Source organism: Hakea prostrata, chromosome 7 (assembly GCF_041222555.1).
Source record: "Hakea prostrata isolate BN-2017 chromosome 7, UWA_Hpros_2, whole genome shotgun sequence".
Lineage (NCBI taxonomy): Eukaryota > Viridiplantae > Streptophyta > Magnoliopsida > Proteales > Proteaceae > Hakea > Hakea prostrata.
Window position 1 is genome coordinate 70,845,939 of NC_142606.1, and position 24,592 is coordinate 70,870,530.

At 39.6% G+C, this 24,592-nt stretch overlaps 1 protein-coding gene across 3 annotated transcripts in view; it reads left to right on the forward strand.

Moving 5' to 3' along the window:
- The window catches only part of LOC149011934 (ARM repeat superfamily protein), a 118,422-nt gene that overhangs the window by 69,724 nt on the left and 24,106 nt on the right, over positions 1-24,592 (forward strand). For all 3 annotated transcript variants that reach the window (XM_089164220.1, XM_089164219.1, XM_089164221.1), the window contains exons 16-18: positions 6,579-6,761; positions 6,847-6,951; positions 8,563-8,721. In XM_089164220.1, the coding sequence (XP_089020346.1) occupies positions 6,579-6,761; positions 6,847-6,951; positions 8,563-8,721 (447 nt within the window). The remainder of the gene's footprint in view (positions 1-6,578; positions 6,762-6,846; positions 6,952-8,562; positions 8,722-24,592) is intronic.

The window sequence follows — 24,592 nt, forward strand, 5'->3', positions numbered from 1 at the left end:
AGTAGAGAAGAATTACCAAAAGGGCCCTAAGATTAAGAAGAAAGAGGATAGTCCAGGATATCAAGAAAATCTCAGCTATATGATGCTATAACGTGGATCCTTGCCCTCCAAAATGCTTTTGTCTGAGGTCATAGTTGACCCAAACTATGCGTGTTAAAATTCACCACCTCACTTATGGTAATTCTAGGCTTGCCCTTATCTCGTTTAGCTCCTTCAATTAGAATCAGATCACTCTTCCTTGCTGGGGCATCCTTGGGCATCCAGTGCACATATCTAAATCACCTCAGTTGACATTCTCGAAGCTTGTCTCTGGTTGATGCAACTCCAGATCAGCTTTAACACATGCATTAGTCAATTGTCCTTCATATTTTTTCCTCACGTCCATCTTAACGTCCTCATTTCTGCAATGCAGAGCTTCACCATATGGCACTTCTTAACTGCCAAACATTCTGCCCCTACATCTGCAGGTCAAATTACAATCCTTTAAGCTTTAAAGGGATGTATCAATCACAAAGAACTTTGCTAGAACCTCCCTATTTCATCTGTTTCACTTTAATTAATTAATTAATCTATTAATTTGTATTTTTTTGTGAAGCATCATAATCTACGCTTTCTTTGTGTGCATTGTATGAACCTTTTTAAAATCATTTTACTCTGTTATGGTGTTTCTGTTTGTTCCGTTACTCTCATTTTCTTGTCATACTCCATGTCACATCATACTGAACATCACAGGCCATGATCATTGCCTGAGATCATTGCCTGATTGATGAAAACATGATAGGTTATAAGCATGGTGGGAGATCTCGCTCTCGAGCGAGATCTCGCCACTCCAAAATAGAGAGATCTCGACCGAGATGGCGAGATCTCGGTCGAGATCTACCAAAAAATTGGCGTAATCTCGGTGACCCATCTCGGTGGGTTTTAGGGCCCCGGTTGGGCTGAAATTTGGTATTTAGTCTATTTAAGGCCTTTTGAACACATTGGTGGCCTTAGAATTGTGAGAAAATAACCCTAACTATGTCTTCTAAGTCAACCCTATGTATAAAACCGAAATGTAGAGATATCTAGTAATTCATGTTATCAACTATAAAGTATTAAATACATTACACATCAAACTATCAAAGAACTTAAATGGCTTCAAAATTTTACTACCATAAGAAGTTTTAGACTTTTAGTAAGTCATTAATCATAATCCATAAGTTCACAATCACAATCACAAGAGTATGTGAGTAATAAGATTACAAGACTACAAGACAGCAAGAGTATCACTCAAAGATTCTCGCATCAAGCGATTCGAACAAGTGGCCACATATGACTCCCAAGTCAACTCATCACTATAGTATGTCACATATAGGTTTAAATGTCACATTAAATTGGTTTCCATGAAAGTTAGATCAAAGCTTGTGGATCAACATATATTTACACTAAACTCACACACCCGTTGTAGAATATTCCATTTGAAAAAATTCAAATTTGGGGGAAAATCTTACCTTTGTTGTAGATAGTTAAAATAGGCTTGAATGATGATAATTTGATATTTTAAAGATGTTTAGAAGTTGAATCCCCAACAAATTCCAACAAAAAAAATCAACTTTCTGGCAATTTTTTATGGTTGCAACGAGATATAGGTGAGATCTCGGTGAGATGTGGCGAGATCTCCCATCTTGCAGATCTCGCCTCTCATCTCATCTCGCTATGTCAAAATAGCGAGATATCTCGCGAGATCTCGGCGAGATCTCCCACCATGGTTATAAGTACTGGGAAAAAAAGTGGTGTATCCAGTGCATGAGGCTCTTGCCACTGCAGATTCTTGGGAGGTTCATCATTTATTCATTCTTACCTGACTTTCATGGGGAGGTTGTTCCCCGAGTCAGACTTGAGCCCACTAGGTAGCAACTAGCAATTAGGCAACCCTACCATTCACCAAGGTCCTTCTCATGGGGCATAAATAATGGTTAGAGGACAGATTCATTCTTCATCTTGTTGTGGAGAATATGGTTTTATATTGAACATGCCATTGAAGATTTAGATCACATAGCTAACTTCAAGATTGGTACCCAAAGGATGGTTTGATATCATTGTTATTTTAACTTTCGTTGGGTATGATGGTTACAAATTCTAGTTTGCATGTATCATAATCTTATCCTTCTCTATCAAAGCACATCTAGTGTCTCTTAGCATCCCTCTTATATGTCTCTAAGATGCTCTTATAGTCATCTTTCAATTATGCTGCCCTATACCAGTTCTTGACACGTTGAGTGAAAGGATCATCAATAGCAATGCTTTAACTAACCGTTACTAGTGATGCTGGTCAAAAAAGTGACCTCATGAAGAGTTCCAAGGCTCAAAGAAGGTCCTAGGCTTGCTGCCGAGCAGCATAAGAAGCATAGTTTGACATCAGAGGTAGTTCGGTAATTTTGGCATCTTGCTTGAGCCCAGCTGGGCATAATTATAATTAGGAGTTCGTTGCAAGTCCATATATGTTTCTAAATTATTATTTGAGTTAGTCTAGGTTGAGATAAGTAAGAGTCTTATTTAAAGTAAGAGTCCTGTTGAAGTTTAGGCTGTTACTGTTCACATGAACAGTGATGTGAACAATGTTATATGCCATTATTCCTTGTTTCCTTTTTAGATATGTTACTCTTTCTAATGTAGGAATCTTGCTACACAAGTTTTGGTATTTTCTAGAAAGCATAATTTCTATTTTCTATTAGTTACTAATTTCAGAACTTTCCTTTTTCAGTACTTTCTATTTTGGACAAGTTTTAAGAGTAAGAAGACTAGAAAATTCTGTCCATAAGTTGTACTCTTTATTTCCTTTTTTAGAGGGCTAGATGGCTTGCTTCTCAAGTTGTAATCTAGACTATTGATATCTATAAATAAGAAGCTGCGATTCTAGGAGTTCTAACTTCTAAGCACCTAGAATCGCAGGCTTATGCGATTCCTATCAATTCTTCTTCTTTCTTCTTCTCTTCTCTTCTTCTTTTTTCTTTTTCTCAGTTCTTCCTATTATTGCATTGTTTTGGTTGATTAAAATTATTTTTTAACATGGTATCAGAGCTTTTTTAATCAAAACAGTGTTGTTCTGAAGTATTCTCTTCTTAAGTTCTCTTTCAGTGTTCCTCTCTTTGGTGCACAATCACCTACTCTTGTACTTATTTTATAGTTAGATCAAATGAATATATAAATGATCTATTATATTACCTACCTTTTACTTATCCCATAACTTGATTGATTACTTTGATCTATTATTTTCTGCAATTTTACATCCTTCTGCAGATATGTTTTTCTTTGCAAACACCTATTTGATTCTGTGTTGCAGAATTTTTCTGCTATTCTTCTTCAAGTTTTGGTGCGCAACCATCTGCTGTTGCAAACAATGTGCTACTTAGATCAGTTTTTTGTTCTACCCTATTATGTTTTGCACTCTGCAAAATTTATTTTATGATTCTTCTTCAAGTTCTGAGCTGCTGGTTCATGAGTTTATACTACAGATCAAGGGATATTTTGCTGGTTTTGGAAGATTTATTTGGGATGGCTACTGGTTTATATGGTTTGCTTCTTTGATGACTTATGAAGGACTCAAATAATACCCATCCATGCTACTAACAACCCAGGGAATCCAGATGAAGATTGGCTGTATGTTTTAGTTTGCAATCCTTTACATGATGGTTCCTACACAAGTTGTTTTTTTGGGTCTTCTCTAAGGTTCGATCTACCTAGTATTTAATCCTTGGGCAGCTGTTTCTTTTTTATATGATAAGGGCTGCAATTTACCTATCTGGCTATGTTTGCATCTCAACTACCGGTTTTATAACCTACGATACTATACAATGTTTCATGTGAATCCCTGAGCAACTGTTTCCCTATTTCGTGGGTGGAATTAATTTTCTGTTAGATCAGACTTGTACCTACTCTGTTTTTTATAAGATTTTTCAACATCTCAGACCTAAATTTAGCATCAACTAGGTTCTACTCCATTGACTACTATTGTTTCTAAATTTTTTTTTCTACCCACTAGGTTCTCAGACCTGTTTTTTTTATTGTTATTGCACTGTTTTGGTTGATTAATGTTTAGTACTCCTAGAATCGCAGCCTCTTATTTATAGATATCAATAGTCTAGATTACAACTCGAGAAGCAAGCCATTTTGCCCTGTAACAAAGGAAATAAAGAGTACAACTTATGGACAGAATTTTCTAGTCTTATTACTCCTAAAACCTGTCCAAAATAGAAAATACTGAAAAAGGAAAGTTCTGAAATTAGTAAGTAATAGAAAATAGAAATTATGCTTTCTAGAAACTACCAAAACTTCTGTAGCAAGATTCTTACATTAGAAAGAGTAACATATCTAAAAAGGAAACAAGCAATAATGGCATAACAGTGTTCACGTTACTGTTCACGTGAACAGTAACAGCCCAAACTTCAACAAGTCCCATTTAAGATAGAAGTCCTATTTTAATTCTATTTTGATGTTAAGTAGTGTTAGGAGTTACTCTAGATTGTGAGTCTTGTGAAAGGAGTCTTTTGAGCCCTGAGGTTAGAAGTAGACGTCCTAATAAGTAGAAGCCCTATTTAAGTTAGAAGTCCTATTCGATGCTGTTTGCAGTCATTGTTAAGGGCTGTAAACAGACAGCCTATGCTTGTAGCAAAGACATATTTGATGTCGAAAATTATCTAGTTTTGTTGCAGGAGAGATCAAGGTGTCAAGTAGAATTTTTAGGGTTTCAATTAGAAGGAATTCTCCTTTGGCAGACTGCTGGTCTGCCTTCACTACTTCCCTCCATCTCTATCCCAACCCCTCCGTATGTGGTCAGAAACCATTCAATTCATTCCCTTCTCATTCCATCCTTCTTTTCTCTTTTGCTTGAAATGCTGACTCCATTCCTTATCTCTCCTTCAATCAATTTTATTCTTCAATCAAAACTGTCTTGGTTGCATGTCTAAGGCTGTATTAACAGCCTACATTGAAGGATTCATACATGGTCTCAGCTTTGGAACCCAAACAAACTAGAACTTCTAAAATAATTAGGACTCCTACTCCAATAAGGAATCTTCTTTGTCTCGATTTAGAATGATTCAAAGTACAGAATAAGAGTAGGATTGGACTCCTGGTGAAGTTTGGACAACAACTAAAAGGGATCCTGCTTTAAATAGATCTCCTAATTTTACAAGGACTGACTATCAAAACAAAAGTAGGACTAGATTCCTATTAATATTCTGGATCTATGAAGACCATGTTGGACTGGACTAGGGCTGTCCAAAATTACCCAAATGCCCTTGTTGATCCAGAAGAAAAACTCCACGCTGCTGGCTGGGCTGTAGGGTGCTGGGCAGAAACCATAAATCTTCTTAGGTCTTCCTGGGGGTGGCCATGGTCCTACATCACTTTTGCTGCCCAAAGTTCCTAAACCCTATCCTAAACGCTAATTCCTTGGTGCCCTAGATTCCCAAACCCTAACCCTAAAACTGTGAAACTCTATTCCTATATCCTTAGAACCATAACTCTAAGACCATCAAGAACCCTAGTTTATTCACTTCTGATCATCTAAAGATCTTGAAAGAACTGACCCATATCTCATGAGGCTACATCAACTAGAATTTACTGATGCATGTGCACTCTGATCAATTCTTTCTGCCTGTTAGAAAGGTCAAAATTGTACTCGATTTAGAGATGGTGTTACTGTGTTATCGTGGATCTTTCTTGAACATATTTTAAAATTTCATTTCGACTCGATGTTTCGACCTTTGACCAGGTAAAAACATCAAGATATCGAAAAGTCAGTCCAACTTTTGCCAAACTTTGTACAACATTGTTTTGTACCTTGGTGGGTTTTAGATGTTTTTTCCACCTGGTTTTTGGAATGCTTCCTAATTTAAGGCCAATAACACATTTCCCATGTTATTTTTGAGTAAAACACAACACAAATTGGTTTTCTTGATTTGCCCATGTCCGGCTGTATGCAGACGAAACTGAATCTTATATTTTCACAAATCCAAACATGGATATACAAGAAAATATTGGAACTTGCATTAAATTATTAGAACAACTGCAAGAACAACGATAATACATTAAGTCATTACCATGGTTGGCAAAGTCATAACTCAATTATGATTAACAAATTACATGACCCCAATTTTGCAATTGAATATATTGCAGTTTTTTTTCCCTCCTCCTTTAAGCAATGTTTTACTATATAAAGATCTATGGTATTTCTAGATTTTTTTTTTTTTTTTTTTTTTTTTTTTTAATAAAAAAATTTGACAAACCCAAGTGTTAAAAAGTAAAATATTTAACCTATCAGTGACATCCAGTTTGGATTCTTGAACTGGTGGTTGAATATTTATCCTTTTGAGTGTGGTTTATTAAATACTCTTATTACATTTAAATAGGAGATTGTATTTTAGTAAAAAGGCATTTAATTAAATGTTTTTTTGCCCAAATAAGAGCCAAGGCATTGAATACAACTAAAAGCAACAACTGCCTAGATCCCACAAAATCTGCCTTGACAGCGATGCATGTTACCCTTAAAAACTTATATTATACTCACTAAGGTGCTTGTTTTCACATTTGACTAGGTCTGGGATGAATCTAGTGGTGAAAGTCTATTACAGATCCAACTTCTTATTGCCCTTCGAAGCTTCATAGTTGCCCTGGGTCATCAGTCTCCCATTTGCTATAATATGCTGCTTCCTATTCTACAAAGGGGTATCGATATCAACGGCCCTGATGAACTCAATCTTCTGGAGGATAGCGTGCAGGTTTGTTCATCTTTTTATTTTTGTATTTCTTCAGTACTAACATTTGTAATAAACTAGATGTGGAATTAACCTACTTTTTTTTCAGCTATGGGAAGCTACACTTTCTCAAGCTCCATCCTTGGTGCCTCAGTTATTAAGTTTCTTTCCATATCTAGTGGAAATCATGGAACGAAGCTTTGATCACCTGCAGGTTAGAAGCTTTGATCACCTGTTGGTGCTGTATTTATTATTTTTTTGGGATAATAGTAGTTGGTGGTTTTTGAACTTTTATGTGTGTAATGTAACTAGTTTCTTCGTTCTTCTTCTTCGTTGTTCTGTTATTCACATTATACATTGTGCTACTTTCTGCAGAGATTACCCTATTGTTATCAAGGCATCCGCCTACATGGCGATTTTTTGGCCACCTAGCGTTGAGCCGCTTTTTTTTACATGCAAGCTTTCAACCGCTTTATCGCCTAGGTGCTGCCGCTTTGTGGCCTTGTGAGCTGTATTGCCGCCTAGGCGCTAAAGCGGTCAGTTTTTTAACATTTTGTACCTGAACTTTTCTTATTTTTTATTTTTATTTGTTATAACATCAAATTTTATTGTAGAAAACCATAGACTAATATAATAGTTATTCATTTTGGATTCGAGAATAATTTGATGGAGAATTAATCAGAATAATATGATCTATTAATTTACTGGTTCTTTCAAAAAAGGGTAAAGACAATGAACAAATTAAATTCCAATTCAGATTTGAGAATTATTAATTTATGTAAAAAAAAGGTCATGTAAAAAAATTGATATTTTGGTTGAGCAACAAGCTAACAATTGTATATATCATAGACCACATCATATATATTTTTTCCCCATATAACAAAGGATATTTTCCCCATACTTCCATTTTCATATTCATAATTTTATAGAGTTCTAATTATATATTATTATTTATATTACATTATACATTACAAAAAAATGGTATTACATTATGTTGCTAATTGCTATTGTATATTTGTATTATGATGAGATGGACTTATGTTTGGTTTTGTTGATAATCTTTCATAATTATGATTCTTTAATATTTGTTTAGCTTATAGTAAACTATATCAGGTTTAGCTGATAGTAAACTATATCAGTTTTTAGCATACTATATGTGCCACATAAAATAGTTGTTTAAAAGAATGTGCCCTGACCGCTTTGGTCACTGTATTGCTTCCTAGGCGCCACTTTACCACCTAAGCTTAAATGGTGGACCAGCCACTTTGGTCGCTTTGACAACCTTGGGCTACATGCTAACTTGTCCATGAATCTTTAATGCTTCTGATCTACCTTGCATAGAACTGGTGTTTTTGTTCGCTGTAACTTTGAATTACATTTCCTTCTCTGCTGATGTCTCTGATTTGTGGGGGACCATTATTCCTTATCAGGAACCAAGAACTAGCTTACTAATATTTGAGTTTTTGGCTGAGAACAACTTTCAAAATTTTTCTGAATTCTGATACCCCTAGACTACCTCAGTAATCCAGTTGGTCGCTGCAAAAAAATTCTGAAGGAAATAAAAAAGGTGTATCATAAAACATTATTTCTTCCATTCATGCATTGGATCTCAAAAAACGAAAACGACTCTAATAATGAATGATTGTTTTGACCAAATATCTCTTGTTACCTTACTACCCGTTACAGAGTGCTTGTTTGGGTCAGAATAGTCCCTATTAGTTGGATGAGGTTGTTATCAGTTTATGCATTTTATAGTCATGCTATCTGGTATTTCTTGCTATTTTCAGTCTCCTTATTGCTTCTAACATTTGCCACCTAATTCCAGGCTGCTGTTACTATCACGGAGAGCTACATAATTTTGGGGGGAGCTGAGTTCCTGAATATGCATGCTTCAAATGTGGCCAAACTTTTTGAGTTTATCCTCGAAAATGTCAATGATAGGGGACTCCTCTCAACACTACCTATTATTGAACTTCTAATACAGGTACTTGTAAATTTGTAATGCCAATTACTTGACTTATGATTAACTTTTGATCTTTCTATTTGTGAGTTATAATGCCGTTTAGATGACTTCTTGTCTTAGTGGATCAAAGTCAAGCCTCTATATGGTATTTGATCTTGCATTTTGTTTATTTTCATTAACCCTCGTCTTTAGCGCGCAATCATGTCATTTTCATTCTTCTATCCACATTTTAGAGGCTAACCACCTCTATTATGTTTTTTTTTTGGATGAATAAATAATTAAATAAAACAAAACAAGCGAACAAGGTATATAAGCAGAAGACTGAAAAGAAGAACTAAGGCCCCAGGAGACAACAATAAGTCTATTCCTTGGGGTATCATCAACCGGGGGATGGGGAATAGCTAACAATCTAGAAGATACATCAAAATAGATGGCGTTCCAAATTGTATCTATAGAGCGGGATTTGGAAGTCCATCTTCGAAGGTTGCGCTCCCACCAAAGGTGATGAATAGAGGCACAATACACTAGCTTACCAATCCGATCGTAGATGGAAGTACCTGAAAGGTTTCTCAAAATCCAAAACCAACCACGAGTAAAACCTCAGGAACACCTCGAACAGGGCTAGATGGAAGCCTGGGCTTTTCCCCAAATAGATTTGGAGAAGGGGCAAGAAAAGAACAAGTGATCAAGGTCCTCCAAGCCTTTCTAACAGAGGGTGCAGTTGGGGTTTGTGGGGATGTGACGGCTAATAAGGAAGGATTGGGTGAGGAGAGCATGATTTAGGGCCCTCTAAAGGGTAAGGGATTGATGGAGGATGAAGCCTTTGAACCAAACCAAGGGGGGCCAAGGGGGTTAGGGTTGTGGGCTCTGAGGAGATTCTAGGTTGAGGATGTGGAGAAGGTTTGGTGGGGGAGCGGAGCCAAATAAGGAGGTCACAAGTGGAACGAGAGAGAGCGGGGAGAGTTTCCCAAACCTGTGTGAGAATAGGAAGGGGCTTAGGATTCCAAGAGCCGTTTGTGATGAAAGGAGACAAGGGGGTGGTTTTAGGGATACAAGAATCATAGAGAGTGCAGGGACTAAAGTGGTTAAAGAGAATGCCCATTGGATGCCACGGGTTAAGCCAAAAAGAACTGAAGAGCCAAAGGAGATAGTGGTAGAAATAGCCGAGATGGCGCGAGGACACAGAAAGAGGATTTTCCTCCAACCCATGAAGGGATGGAGGCATGGGAGTAGTCCAAAGGGAATCGGACTAGAGAAGATAAGAATAAACCCATTTAACCTAGATGGAATCATGCTTTAAGGCAATTTTCCAGATGAGCTTGAGAATGCAGGTTGGGTTAACATCTATGATCTGGTGGATTCCCAAGCCTCCTTTAGAGGTAGGGCGGCAGATGGACCACCAACTGATCAGATGGATGAAGCGCGAGGTTTCCTGCCCTTTCCAAAGGAAAGCTTAAAACAAGGATTCCATAGCATGTATGGTTGATTTGGGAATGGAGAAGATTCCACACCAGTAGAGATAGGATGATTAAAGAATGGAGCGGATGAGAACCACTCTGCCAACAAAAGATAGAAGCTTGCACTTCCAGAGCTGAAGCTTCTTTCAGATATGTTCTAGCATAGGGAGGCAATGGTGGTGGGTGACCCTATTGGGAATGAGCAGGAGGCCTAGATAGACAACGGGAAAGGAGCTAGGCTTAAAGCTTGAGAGTTGGAGAAGGGATGCATGGAGATGATTAGGGACATCGGAGAGAAAGAGGGTGGACTTATCAAGGTTGACCCGAAGGCCAGAGAGGGATTTGAATTGCGAGAGGATGGAGTTGGAGAGATGATCCGCCTTAGAGAAGATCATGAGATCATTAGCAAAAACGAGATGGGTAAGATTAAGGGATTTACAGTTGGGGATGGGGGAAATTATAAGATGATCAATTTTAGACTAGTTGATACAGGAAAGGGCTTCCAAGGCTACGGAGAAAAGGTAGGGGGAGATTGGGCAATCTTGGCGAATACCAACCTGGGAAGGGAAGAATCCCACAAGGGAGCTGTTGGTGATGATGGAGAAGTGGGGAGAGGAGATACAGGTCTTAATCCAGTGGATGAAAGGAGGGGGAAACCCATGGAAGAGAGGACCTCGCTAATGAAGTCCCGGCGAACAGAGTCAAAGGCTTTGTGGAGATTTACCTTAAGAAGAGTTGTCGGAGAGTGAGCGGATCTATCGAAGTCGCAGACAATTTCCATGCAAAGAGGGATGTTATCTGCTATACTACAACCCGAGATAAAAAGCGGATTGGTTCGAGCTCACAAGGGAAGGTATAACCTTTTTTAGCTTATTCGCTAGGACTTTAGAGATGAATTTGTAAAGGAGGTTTCAGAGGGAAATAGGGCGGAAGTTGAAGAGAGGTGGCGCCTTGCTTCTTAGGAATGAGGCAGAGGAAGGTTGGTTGATGGATGAGAGCTGAGAAGGGTTAAAAGAAGCTTCGGATGGCACAGACGAGATCATTCTTAATGAATTCCCAAGATGCAAAGAAGAAACCCATATTGAAGCCATCAGGACCCAGGGCCGTATTAGGTTTGTGGGAATGGATGGCAAGGAGGATCTCTTCCGAGATAGGGATAGCACTAAGAGAGGAGATGATAGATGGATCAATGAATTTATTAATGGAATTAGGAGGGAGGGGGATGGGGAGGGAGGGAAGGGGGGGGGGGAAGGAAGGTTTGAGAAGAGAGAGACATTTCGGCCTTGATGCTGGGGGGTCTGAAATCAAAGTACCATTATTAGTGATGAGGGACGAGATGGAGTTGAAGTTATTCCGCGCCTTGAGGGAACGATGAAAATAGGCAGAATTGGAGTCTCCAAGCCTGAGCCACTTGATTATAGCTTTCTGACGAAGAAAACTTTCTTCAGAGGAGAGGAGGGAGGAAAGGGCTTTTTCATCTTCATCAAGGGAGGGGTTGGTGGGATTATTTTGGAGCAGGGATTGGATATGCAGAAGATTAGAGCGGCTAGAGGAGACCCTAGAAGAGATATTGCTAAAAGTGGCAGAGTTCTAAGAGCGAAGAGCTTTCTTAGTGTTGCAAAGCTTGCGAGCAAAGGCAACAAGAGGAAGAGAGTGACAATGGATAGGTTTAGACCAAGCTTCTTGGATTGTAGGAATGAAAGAAGGGCTCGAAGTCCACATGTCAAAGAATTTGAAAGGCTTTGGACCGAAGGAAACAGGGGGAAAGATGGACAAAAACAAGGGGAATGATCAGACAGGATGGAGTGAGAGAAAGAAGCATGGGAGGAAGGGAAGAAGGGAGAAGGAGAGCCAAGAAGCATTCGCAAGGAAGCGATCAAGCTTAAAGGCGATTCTGGCAAGACTTGCTCGACGATTATGCCAAGTGAGGGGAATGCTAGACCAACAGAGGTCAGAGATACCGGAGTCATCAATGCAAGCGTTGAAGTCACCAATCGCAGCCAGATCTTGAGTGGATCTTCCAATGCGTTCATGGGATACTTGATAATATTGAAGTCCCCACCAATACCCCAAGGGAGATTAGTATCGGAGGTAGAGATAGATCGGATACCCTCCCAAAGGGGAAAGCGATCGGCGGCACAATTGAAACTGTAAATGATCGTGAGGAGAAATGGGGGGGGGAGTGATTGGCTAGGATACTGAGATGCATGAGCTGGGGGGAGGATCTAAGGAGAGTAATTTGGAATCTAGGAGTCCTATAGAATCCAGATATGACCATTGAGAGAGGAAGAGGAGTTAGAGAGCAAAGACCAAAAGGGGGCAATAAATTGGGCAATCCGATGGGAATTCTCCATATGGACATGGGTCTCGAGAATGGCACAAAGAGAAACTTTTGCTGTCTTGATGGTATTTCAAACCTCAACTTGTTTTGCAAAGGAGTTAAGGCCCCTGACATTCCAAATAAAGAAGTTAGACATTTGGAATGAAAGGGGGAGGGGGGCGTCATTGTAGTTGTTGGGGGTGGGGTAAAGGCAAGGAGTCTCTCTCTCTCTCTCTCTCTCTAAGCTTTCTCTCATCGATATTTCTTATAAGAGATTCTGATCTAAACCTTTTACTAACATGGAATCGGAGATGGGTTCGATCTGCTCACCAATTGCTTCTGCAACTTCTCTTTTTCTTGGATCTTGTTTGTTATCAATGGTCCTTTTCTGGTTTCTACTGTGATTTTTCGGCTTGCTTATTGCCATTTATATTATATTCTTCCGGTTTGTTGCCTTGTGTTCTCCGGATTCTGGTGTTCTTCGTTTCTGTGACTATAATTTTATGGATCTTTGGTGTATTTTGCAGCTTCTTTGGTGGTTATTGTTACTTCTGTGGTGGTCTTTGTTACTTTTGTGGTGATTTGTTGAATCTGTAGTGTGTTTCTTTTGGATCGGGTGCTTTTTCCCTCCCTCTCATGGCGGCAGAAGCGTTTCATGTGCGTAAAAAAGGAAGCATGGGAGGTTCCAAGGATAAGGAGACAATGAAGGTGGCGCCGCTTCTAAAGGAGGTCCATTTTAGAGGTGTTCGCAAGCGTCCTTGGGGATGATACGTTGCCGAGATCCGAGATCCCTGCAAGAATGAAGAAGATGAGGAATTAGCTAGGTACCTTCGACATCGCAAAAGAGGCAGCTAAGGCTTATGATGAAGCTGTCTTCGTGGTCCCAAGGCAAAGACCAACTTCGGCAACGAAGGTTTCACCACTACCGGTTCTTCCTCCAACTTACCTATGGGCGAAATCTCGCCGAAGTTTTGGTGAGATTTCACCATATCACCCGGTTCGCTGGGTAGCAAACCTAGCGAACCGGGTGAAATTTCGTACCTTGGGTAAGGGGAGGGGAAGATGGCATTTGGGGACAAGGGGTTGAATAGGGGATTCTCACACAAGGGGGAGCTAAGGGGAGATGGAGTTTAAAAAAGGTCTGGATCAATAGAGGAGTTAGAAGATGGGGAAAGAGGCTCTTGGTTGATAAAGGGGTTCAAGGGTGTAGTGAGGAAGTCTGGTTCGGGAATGAGGAGGTTTGGGCTGGATGGGTGCAGGGATTTAGGGACGATGGACTGGGGCTTAGAGGTGATTTTTTTGGCCCAAGTGGGATGAACGTATGGGTTAGATGGATGTTGTTGGAGGTTATTAATGGATGTGTTGGATTGGGTAGGGGAAATGGGTTTTAAGGGGTTAAGATGGTTGGTGGTTTGAAAAGGCCCAAGAGATGAAATATGAGAAGGCTTAAGTATTGGGTGAAAGCTAGGCCCATAAGAGTTGGGCCTAGAAAGGGATAGTGGTTTCGGGCTAAAAAGAGGAGAAGCTTGAGAGATGGGCTTGGACCGTTTGGTTAAGGGCTTAGTTAGTTTTTGGTTGGGTGAGTGGTTTGAAGTAGTAAGGGGTAAGGGTATTTCGGTCAATGGGGTGTGGGTTAAAAAGGTTTTTTTGGTTAAACAACTGGTCGAGGGAAAATGAAGAGCCTGAGGCGGTGATTTTGGGATGACGGAGACCTTTGTGGAGACGTTGGTTGGCAGGCTTGTGGCTTTGAGGTTGGTAAGGCTGGAGAGATCCTTTTTAAGTGGTAGCTTTTCAGGCAATCGAACAGAGGCTAGCGTGATTTCAGGTGCTTTGGGAGTAGCATCTAAGGTGATGGAACCAATCGAAGCTTTGGCTATAGCAGAGGTAGCTTCCTAGTTTGCAGGGAGTAGACCTAAGCTGAGGGAATCACAGACAGATGCAGCAACAGTAGCAGCAGTACGAACTTGCAGAACCTGGGAAGAAGAGTTGGCCTTCGGCAATGGATTTTTTAGTCATCTTCTATTCATCCAGTAGGTGTTTGCAAGAGAAGGTTTTGAGGCTTCGACTAAGTGGTAGTCGGGGCCCTTCTCAACAGTAATTTTTTCGAGAAAATCTATAGTACTTTGAGGGGCTTCAATTATCAGGGCCATCTTCTCAGTTGGGGGAGTTGCGTTGAAGGGCAAAGTTGTAGAAATAGCTCGAACTTCAGAGCTTTGCTTTTGATTGTCTGAACTGGCTATAGCTGGAACAGTAGTTGAACAGGAGACTGTTTCATGTCCAAATGAGGAGCATAGGTCACACTGCAGGGGAACCCAGTCATATATGATAACTTGTTAATACATTAGACTGTTGTCATCGGTGATAGAGACAATCACAGGAAGAGGCTTGATCAACCGGGAAATCCACACATAGGCGAGCATATGAGAGTTTTTCCATCTTGAGGGTTTTGATATTAGTGCACAGGGGATTACCCATTGCAGATCCAATTTGATTGAGACAATCGCAATTCCATAACTTAAGAGGCAGGCCAGGGAGGCTAATCCACAGGGGAAGAGTGTTGAAGTCGACCTTGCGAAGAGGAGAGGAAAGAGACCAAGGCTTGATGAAAATTTGGGACTTTCCAACAGACCAGGGTGGTCCCTCCAAGGCACAGGCTTGACAATCCAAAGAAGAAAAGTTAAACAGAAAAATTCCAGACTCTAGCAGGTAAGTATCCATAAAACAATTGCTTTCCATTGTTTGGCAAGGGAGGACTTGAGGATGTTGAGAGGGGGAATAGGGCCTAGGAATTGGCCAATGACAGTCGATTTCCATCGGTTAATACCAGGAGCAATGGAGGCAGAGGGCCAACGTGCAAGAGGGACGAGGTTGTTGGAGACAGAAGGGACAAAAGAAAGGTTTAGGCTGTCAGCAGAGGGGCTTTGATTTGTGAACAGGGTGTTCCAAGGTTTGGGAGGTGGAAGAAGGCCGGGGGGTGTGCCGGAGAAGACATGGTTTTCAGGCCATCTCAGGTCCTCCTCTGCACAACAAGTCTGACTGCATTCCCTATCAATGCCAGCTCCGCATGAAAAAAGAAAACTCTTCAATTATTAGTCTAATGTAATTTTGTCATTGGCTGAAGGGTTTTCTATGGGGCTATTTGAATCCACCTCTATTATGTTGCATCTGTGACAAGTACATGAGCACTTGGAAATATACCCATTTTGCTAATGTCTCTGATGGATGCTTTATCCATACGTTATTATTCTGGGAATGGAAGATCAAACATCCCTGATTAACATTACTTTCTGACAGTCTTGGTTTGACCTTACTTCGGCTTTGGAAAAATGAGGTCTAAACCCCTTGCTTTTGCAAAAAATTGCTCCTAATATCCCAAGATATTTGGAAACTTTGTATGCTTTCCCTGTATGGTGAAAAATGATTAATGACCATATCCCTGAGCAGTTGAAACTTGAATTTATGATGCCGTCACCCAAATAACATTCAAATGCTCATAATATACCCATATGATATTGTTTTACCTTTTTGTAACATTACTTTCAGAAACCATCTTCCCATTAAAAAAGAAACCCCAAGCCCGAGAAATTCAGCATGCAGTCTCAGAAATGGCAACGGTGAGAATTAAATTATATCTAGTGGACCAGCATAGTTAAATGAAACTTTGGTTGATTCTCCATCAACAATCTTATCTAACCCCCCCCCCCCCCCACCCCGGAAAAAAAAAATTATGTTGATCAACTAACTAGTATAGAACAGATTTTGTAAACAAAATTCTGGAATCCAAAATTTGCAGGTTTTGGGCGACTTCAGATGGCAGACAAGACTCAATCTGATCTCTGTTGAAGTGCAGTCGAAAGTAACCTAGGAATGCTCTTTGAGGAAGTCCCAATTATTGGGGCTGGGCAGGCTTAGAAATCAAGCCAGAGGGACAGGAAAACATAGCATGTGCTGGTTTAGTAATACTGAAATCAAGCTTTGATCTGAGCACCTGATATTCTAATATATAGATTGAAGAATGATATATCCTTTTGAAATCAGTGATCAAATACACAGTCCAACGGCATTGGTAATTGATGGAACTCAAAACACTAGAGTATAAACAGGGAGAAGGGAAGGAAAGGGGAAAAAAATACATAAAAGATTAGCAGACTCCTCAGGCCTGAAACTCTTCCCTTCCCAATTTTAAATAGGAGTAATCACCAAGACCAATTGTTGTAGTTTTCCTCAAGCTGTCAGCATAGTAGGAAGAAGATGAGTTGAAGAGTTCAGGAAGATTACCAGAGGAGCAGATGAGGAGCAGATGAGGATCATTGTAGGAGCAGGTTTTCACCAGAAACGCAGCAGATGATTACTGGAGAAACAGCTGTGGCAGGCGCCAGGCGGTTGTCATAGGAGTTGTATTTGAGTGGTAGCCTGGGGAGGAGCTGCAGCCTGCAACAGTAGCAGGGATAGAATGGGGCTGAGGTTATTTTATTTGCAGAAGAATAGAATGGGTAAAAGTGCATTTCTTTGTGAACCTGATGGTGTTAGTCTTCGGGGGTACAGACATAATTATTGTGGCTTAAGAGCTATTGCTAGTAATTGTTTGCTATGAGTAATGAGGACATTGGGTCAGTTGATCAACAATTTAGAGCATCGTTGTCAAGGCGGCAAGACGATTAAAGCGGCTGGGGCTCCGCCTAGGCGATTAGGCGACAAAGCAGCGCCTAGGCGGCAATAAGGCGACCAAAGTGGTTCAGTCAATTTTTTTCAATAAAATTACTTTGAAACTGATAAATTTCTACTATAAGTTAAACAAAGATTCAAGAATCACATTCATTGAAGAAAAGAAAAAAAAAATCATTCAAGAATCATAATTATGAAAGATTATCCAAAAAAGAACACAAACATAAGTTTATCTCATCAAACTTCATAACATATGGCCATCAACTAATATCAAATTATAAGTTTGAAAATGAAAGTAGTAATTTTACATTTTTACTTACCTCTTTGTTAATGTGATGCCAAATAAGTGCCTTGTGCATAGACCCTACGAATTGTTTGTCCCAAGCTTTTCTTAACAAGCGAATAATTTTTGAATCTGAATCGGAGTTCATTTGTCCATTTTTACCTCTTTTATTTACCAAACACAATAAATTAATATATCACATTATTCCAATTTCCAAATCAATATCCATTTAATGATTCATTGATTCTCGATTCTGAAATGACTAACTATTAAGTTTGTATACGGTTTTGTAGAATAAAATTTTATTTAAAAAAATAAGGAAAAATAATATTATTTACAAAATGTCAAAAAAGCAACCGCTTTGGCGTCTAGGTGGCACAATAAGGCACACAAGGCGACAAAGCAATAGTGATTAGGCAAAAAAGCAGCTGAAAAACTGCATGTCAACAAAGCAGTGGCAAATTTCAACCGCCTTACTGCCTAGGCAGACACTTTGAAAACCATGGTTTAAAATTTAAAATATATCAAAAGCACCAGCATAGAGATAAGCCTACTACTACTACTACCCTGATCTAGATGGACAGAGAGTTTAGAGGTTGCTGTATCACCAAGGCTCTTTAGTTTGATGGTGGACTAGCTTATGGGTTTGGACAGTCCCAACCAGTCTTGTTCTGAATTACCCCATTTGATCCTTTATTTCATGAATAAGCATGTTACTTTGGACCCAAAAGCATGATATACCTGATAATTGTCCTCTTTAAATGCTTCTGAATTTCCAAAATGCTGAGAAAATTGTGGGAATCTTGCCTTGTGTCTGAAGGACACAGCAAGAGCTTTATTTATACTAATAACCTTCCAAATATAGAACAAATCAAATCTTCCCTGTAAGGCAATATTACAAGGAAAAATAAATGATCTGCACAAAGATCTACCAAATCTCCTAACAAATCTACCTTCCATAATAAAGTAAATTTATCACTAATCTGCCTTACAACACTCCCTCTCAAGTTGGAGTATAGATATTTATCAAGCCCAACTTGCCAATGAGAGTATTTATACTTTTGGTGCTTAAGCTCTTGCTAAGAATATCAGCTTGTTGATAGTTTGAGGTAACAAAGGTTATCTGAATCAGTACAACCTCAAATCTTTTCCTTGATGAAGTGTCTTTCGATCTCCACTTGCTTGGTTCTATCATATTGTACCAGATTATAAGCTAGGCTGATTACTGACTTGCTATCTAAATAAAACTATATCAGTTCCTCTAAATCTGTCCCAAACTCCTGAAGATGCCCCTTCAACCATAGTACTTCACAAGTACCTTAAGCTAATGCCTAAATTCTACTTTAGCATTGGATCTCGCAACTACTGCATGTTTCTTACTCTTCCACGCCCCCAAGTTTCCTCTTAGATATGCACAATAGCTAGAGGTAAACCTTTTGTCATCTAGACATCCTGCCAATCCAGATTTGTGTATGCCTCAACTCTAAGGTGCCCATGAGCTGAAATCAAAATGCTTTTCATGGAGTAGCCTTCAAATATCTCAAGATCTGGTATAGTGCATCCAAATGTGAGGAATAGGGATCATGCATATACTACCTGACAAGGCTAGCTGCAAATGTGATATCTGATCTAGTATGTGGTTCCCGACCAACTTGTGAAAGATTGTCTTATCAACTTGTTCTCCCTCTTTTGCCTTCGTATGTTGATTAAGCTCAACAACACTCTCAATTGGCTTACAACCTAACATCCCAGTTCCTTTAGTAAATCCAGAGTATACTTTCTTTGAGAGAGACACACCAATGGCTGAATATGCCTTACTCCAGCCCAAGGAAATATCTGAGTTTGCCAATATCTTTTATCTCAAGTCCAATCCCCAAAAAAATCTTGAAGGTTGAAACTTCATCCTCATTGTTATTGTGATCACAATATCATCCACATACACTAGAAGTACAATAGTATGGGAACCATCTCTCTTAATGAACAAGGTACGGTCTACATTACTCTACTTGTAGCCATTAGAGATCGTGGCTTTGTGGAACCTCCCAAACCATGCTCTCGAAAATTGTTTCAACCCATATAATGCCCTTTTCAACTTGCACACTTTCAGTAGTAGAATATTCAGGTAGTACATCAATATTCAGGTACATCCATACACACCTCCTCTTGAAGTTCTCCATGTAGGAAAGCTTTCTTCACATCTAACTAGTGTAGGATTCACCCTTTATTCAATGCACATGAAAGGACAACCCAAAGTGTGCTCATCTTAGCAACAAGGGCAAACGTTCTTGGTGACCAATCCTATAAGTCTAAGTGAAGCCCTTGGCCACCAATCTTGCCTTGTACCTCTCCACAGTCTCATATCCCTTTTGCTTGATAACAAACACTCATTTGCACCCAACAGTCCACTTACCTGAAAGCAAAGTCACCAGTTCCCAAGTTTTGTTTTTCTCCAAGAGCTTGCATTTCTCATCTATTGCTTCTTTTCATTTAGAGTGTGATAATGCTTCCTTCAAAGTATTAGGAACAGGAGTGAAGGACAAAAAGGAAACAATATTTTGAAACTCTGGGGATAGGGACTAATATGAAACATAATTGAAAATAGGATGTTTGGTGCAAGTTTGTGGTTGCTTTCTCAATATAATTGGTAGGTCCAAAGTAGGGTCAAAAGAAGGGTTAAAGACAGGTGCACCTAGAGGAGCTGATACTTCAGGATTAGGAGTTGAAGATTCCAACTGGCTTGGCACAAAAGGGGGTTCTCGCAACTTTCTTTGATAAGTCCTCAGAGGTCTTTGCTCCCCCTACACATCATCCACCAGTTGTTCATGTCTAGTCACTCTATCTTCCAAAGAAGAATCATCAGTAAGAATCTAGGGAGAAATATTCAAATGAGGAATCAAGACTGGAACCTCTTCACTAAGACTCTCATCCTGAGGATGTGTAGGGTTAAAGAAAGGAACTTATTCCTGAAACACAACATCCATGGAGACAAAGAAACGACGAGAACCAAGATGATGACACTTATTAACCTTTTGGGTAGCAAGATAATCCAAGAAAATGCACTATAATCCATGTGGATCCAACTTGCCATGAAAATGGTGGTTCCAGGCAAATGCAACACAACCAAAAATCTTAGGTGGTACAGTACAGGCTTATCCCTAAAAGAAAGGGGGCAGCGCTGGTCAAAAACTCGAGAAGGCATTCAGTTAATCAGACAAGCTGTAGTAAGGATTGCATCACCCCAAAACCGAGGAGGCACATGCATATTAAACATTAGGGAATGTGTTACCTCAAGGAGATGTCTATTCTTGTATTCAACAACCCCATTTTGGGGCAAAGTGTCGAGGGAACTTGTTTGATGTATAATGCCATGGTCAACTAAGTAAGATGGGAATGCGCCACGCTAGTACTTAGTCCCATTATCCGTACCAAGGATTTTAATTGTGACCCTAAACTGTGTCCCAACCATCTTATGAAAATTTGTAAGCACAAAAGAACATTACTTTTCTGGTGAAGTAAGTAGACACACATGGTCCTAGTGCAACAATCAATGAATGTGACAACCCACCTATGACTAGACAAAGACACAATCCAAAAAGGATCCCACACATCAGAGTGAATAATTGAAAAGAAAAATAGTACTTCGATGATCTAAAATAAGGTAAACATGCCTAGTCTGTTAGCTAAAATGCAAGCCTCACAATAGAAGTCATTCAAATTACATCTTTTAATCAAACCAAGAAACAACTTAGACAAAACAGGTAAAGGAATGTGGCCCAGACGACGATGCCACTGTAATAAGGTAAAAAGTGCAAGAAAGGTGGAACTAGAAGCCATAGAAAAAGATAATAGAGACCAATGTAACATTTAGAGCCCCCTTTTTGTCTACCACTTGCCAATCGTACTCCTGTTTCTAGGTCTTGAAACACACAATGAGAAGGAAAATATGTTATTTTGCAATTCACGTCACGAGTAAGGCTACTAATGGATAAGAGGTTAGTCAAAAACTTAAGAACTTGTAAAGCAAAAGACAAGGTAAGAGAAAGTGAACAGATAATAGATCCCTTTCTAGAGATAGGAGAAAGAGGCTGATAGACCTATCGCCGTTTGAACAACCCTGAGTCAAAGGAATAAAAGAATAAGAATGATGAAGTAGTCATATGGTTGGTTGCCCTAGAATCCATTATCTAGGAGGGATAAGTTGAATTGACACTATGACAGCCAAAAATACATGTGGAAGATTGTTGATCATTAGGGAGAACTACTAGAGAGGCTATACTCACACTAAAAGTTAGCATGAAGAGGACACATCAAGTCTGGACATCAACTGGCAAAGGTGCTAGAGTTTGTCAGAGGAAAGAGGCACTAAAGTAATCAAGGTGTCAGAATTTGGTTGATGTGTAGATGTTTGATTTCCTCCCCTATCCGCATTCCTACCTCCTCCACGAGAACCTACAAGATGGCCATGTTAACTTCCAACACTTATCTTGGGTATGACACTCTTTTTTGCAGTACTCACACATCACTAGGGTGCAAGAATCACCAGAAGTAGACTTATTGCTGCTAGAACCAGCCACCAAAGTAGACTTGTCCAATGTTTGAGTATGTACCATGGCTGTCCTACAACTGTCCTCAATATCTACTATATCATAGGCTTGCTTTAGAGAAGGGAAAGGCTCCCGCGAAAGAATCTGTGCACAGATCTGATCACACTTAACATTAAGGCCAATCAGAAAGTCATATATGTGAAGCTTGTCCTCCCACTTCTAATAAGTAGCAACATCAGTAGCACAAGATGGAGTAAATCGCTCGTTGAAGTCGAAAGTCTAAAAATAGTCTTGAAGAGTGTTATAATATTGAGACAAAGTAAGCCCCTTTTGTTGTAAGTGATATTTTATTTTATTTTTTCTAATCTCAAAGTATAGTGCATTATTCCCAACCTTGGAATACGTTTCTTTGGCAACCTTTATATTGTATCAAGTATCAGGAAGGGGAAGGTAACTCTCTAAAATACTTGGTTCAATGGAATTAAGGAGAAATCCCGTAACCAAGCAGTCATCTGTCTCCCACTTCTCTTTATACCCGGAGAAGAGGGCTTGATAGAAGTTCCATGAAGACGGCTGGTGAGACCACAAGCACCAACCACAAGAGAAATAGAACCAGACCAGCGAAGGTAATTGGTCCCATTAAGCTTAACAATGGTCATTTGAAAGGGAGAAAAATGACTACCTCGAGAAACAGAAGAAACGGGAGGATCCTCTATACTAGATGTACCAAAAGAGTGGAGGTAATTGTATTGGCCACAGCAGGACAAGAAGAACGGATCAAGTACTAGAAAAAAATAGTGTTGGTAGGAGAAAAACCACCAAAAACAAAGCATGAAGGATGGTGTTTTAGGTTAAAAAAAATTGAGGTTCGAGGAAGGGAAGTGATGGCCCTAGTAATAATCACAAGGCATGGCGATAGTCCTAGGACCAATCGCAACAAGGTAAAGTGATCCTAGGAGGATCATAAGATGCAGGCGATGGGTTGCGATGCGTTATGGGGGAAGGGTCGGAAAGTTCAGCAGAAGGGGTCGATAAGGGTAGGAGTTAAAGATGGAGTTGACCCCTTTAGAAGCCTGCTCAGGTTGCAGTGATGGCCTCTAGAGGCTATCATTGGGTTTAGGATTGCCGGCAGTAAGGGAAATTGGACTTATTGGATGGCTGCTGCCAACAGTGGTGATCGCGCCACATAATCAAAATGAGATCGAACGGTTGAGAATCAAATGGTGGAGCTTTGCTTGTAAATTATTTTTTTATTTTTACATTTTAAGGGTTTAAAGTTTATGAATTTACAAAATCAGACCCTTCATTTACCCAACTCCCAAATCCCTATTTATTTTGCCTGCTGCTGAATAAGATCTCATTCTCAAAGATGTCTTTTTCCACCAGAGCTCATGTGGTTTGGAATGGTTATATGGAATGGTTATAAAAGCTCCGGACCCTGACAATTCTTTCTATGTCTCAACTATGGAAACTCAGTAGTGAATTTTTTTTCCCCGATAAGATAAGAAACGATCATATTAGAGTTGGGCTGGGAGTTGCTCCCATAAGTGATAAGCTTAGAGAAAGTCGTTTGAGGTGGCACGGCCACATTCAACGGAGACCTATAAATGCTCCTGTACGGAGAAGTGATATAATTCATATTGAAGGAACTAGAAGAGCTAGGGGTAGACCTAAGATAACCTTAGGAGAAGTGGTGAGAAAGGATATGTATAGCTTAGGCCTTGTATCTAGCATGGCCTCAAACAGAACTGATTGGAGGGCAAGAATCCATGTAGCCGACCCCATTTAGTTGGGACAAGGCTTATTGTTGTTGTTGTTGTTGTTGTTGTTGAAATGGTTGGGTGATTCTTTCATCAAAGTTGTATTATTTGTCGTTGTTGAATTCTAGGCCCCCATCCCTTCTTGCTGTTCGATTGATTCACATCGAGCAAGTTTTCCTTGTTGGGGTTGTCGTAAAGGGTATACATTTCTCTCTCTTGCTTTAATTTTAGATTTCTTGGCGAAATTGGAAGAATCCATCGAGCAAGCTTTTTGTTCTGTTTTATCTACTTGTCTTTCACTATGAAAAATGGGATTTTAAAATTCAAAGAACAAGCTACAGAGAGAGGTAAGGGATGTGGATTCCCTTTTGAAGTACCAACACTTCAATTTGAGTAAGTGGAAATTTGGGATATTTTAATTCTGGCCTTGAGGGAAAAACACAGCAGTTCTCAGGTCCTACAAAGAACTAAAAACCTACTAGTTACCCGTTTGCATCTTATCCCAATCATGAAATTAAAACATGAAAAAAGCGGGTAATACCCAATTTTCACTACAAACAAATGATTCGCAGAGAAAACACATTCCAAGGATGCATTTCCAAAGTTTAATAGTTTACACTAAACAGGAATAAAGAAACTAAAAGTTTATACTGCAATATTTATGAGCTGCAGCGACTAAAGCAGACACATTTTACAAATTTCTACAGAAAAATCTGCAAAATTCCCAGTGAAAGATAAGTAGATAAATTCATTACTGAGTTTCCATAGCCGAAACACAGAAGGAATCATTAATCATTGGGGTTCAGTTATAACCATTCCAAACCACACGGCTGGTGGAAAAAGACATCTTTGAGATTGAGATC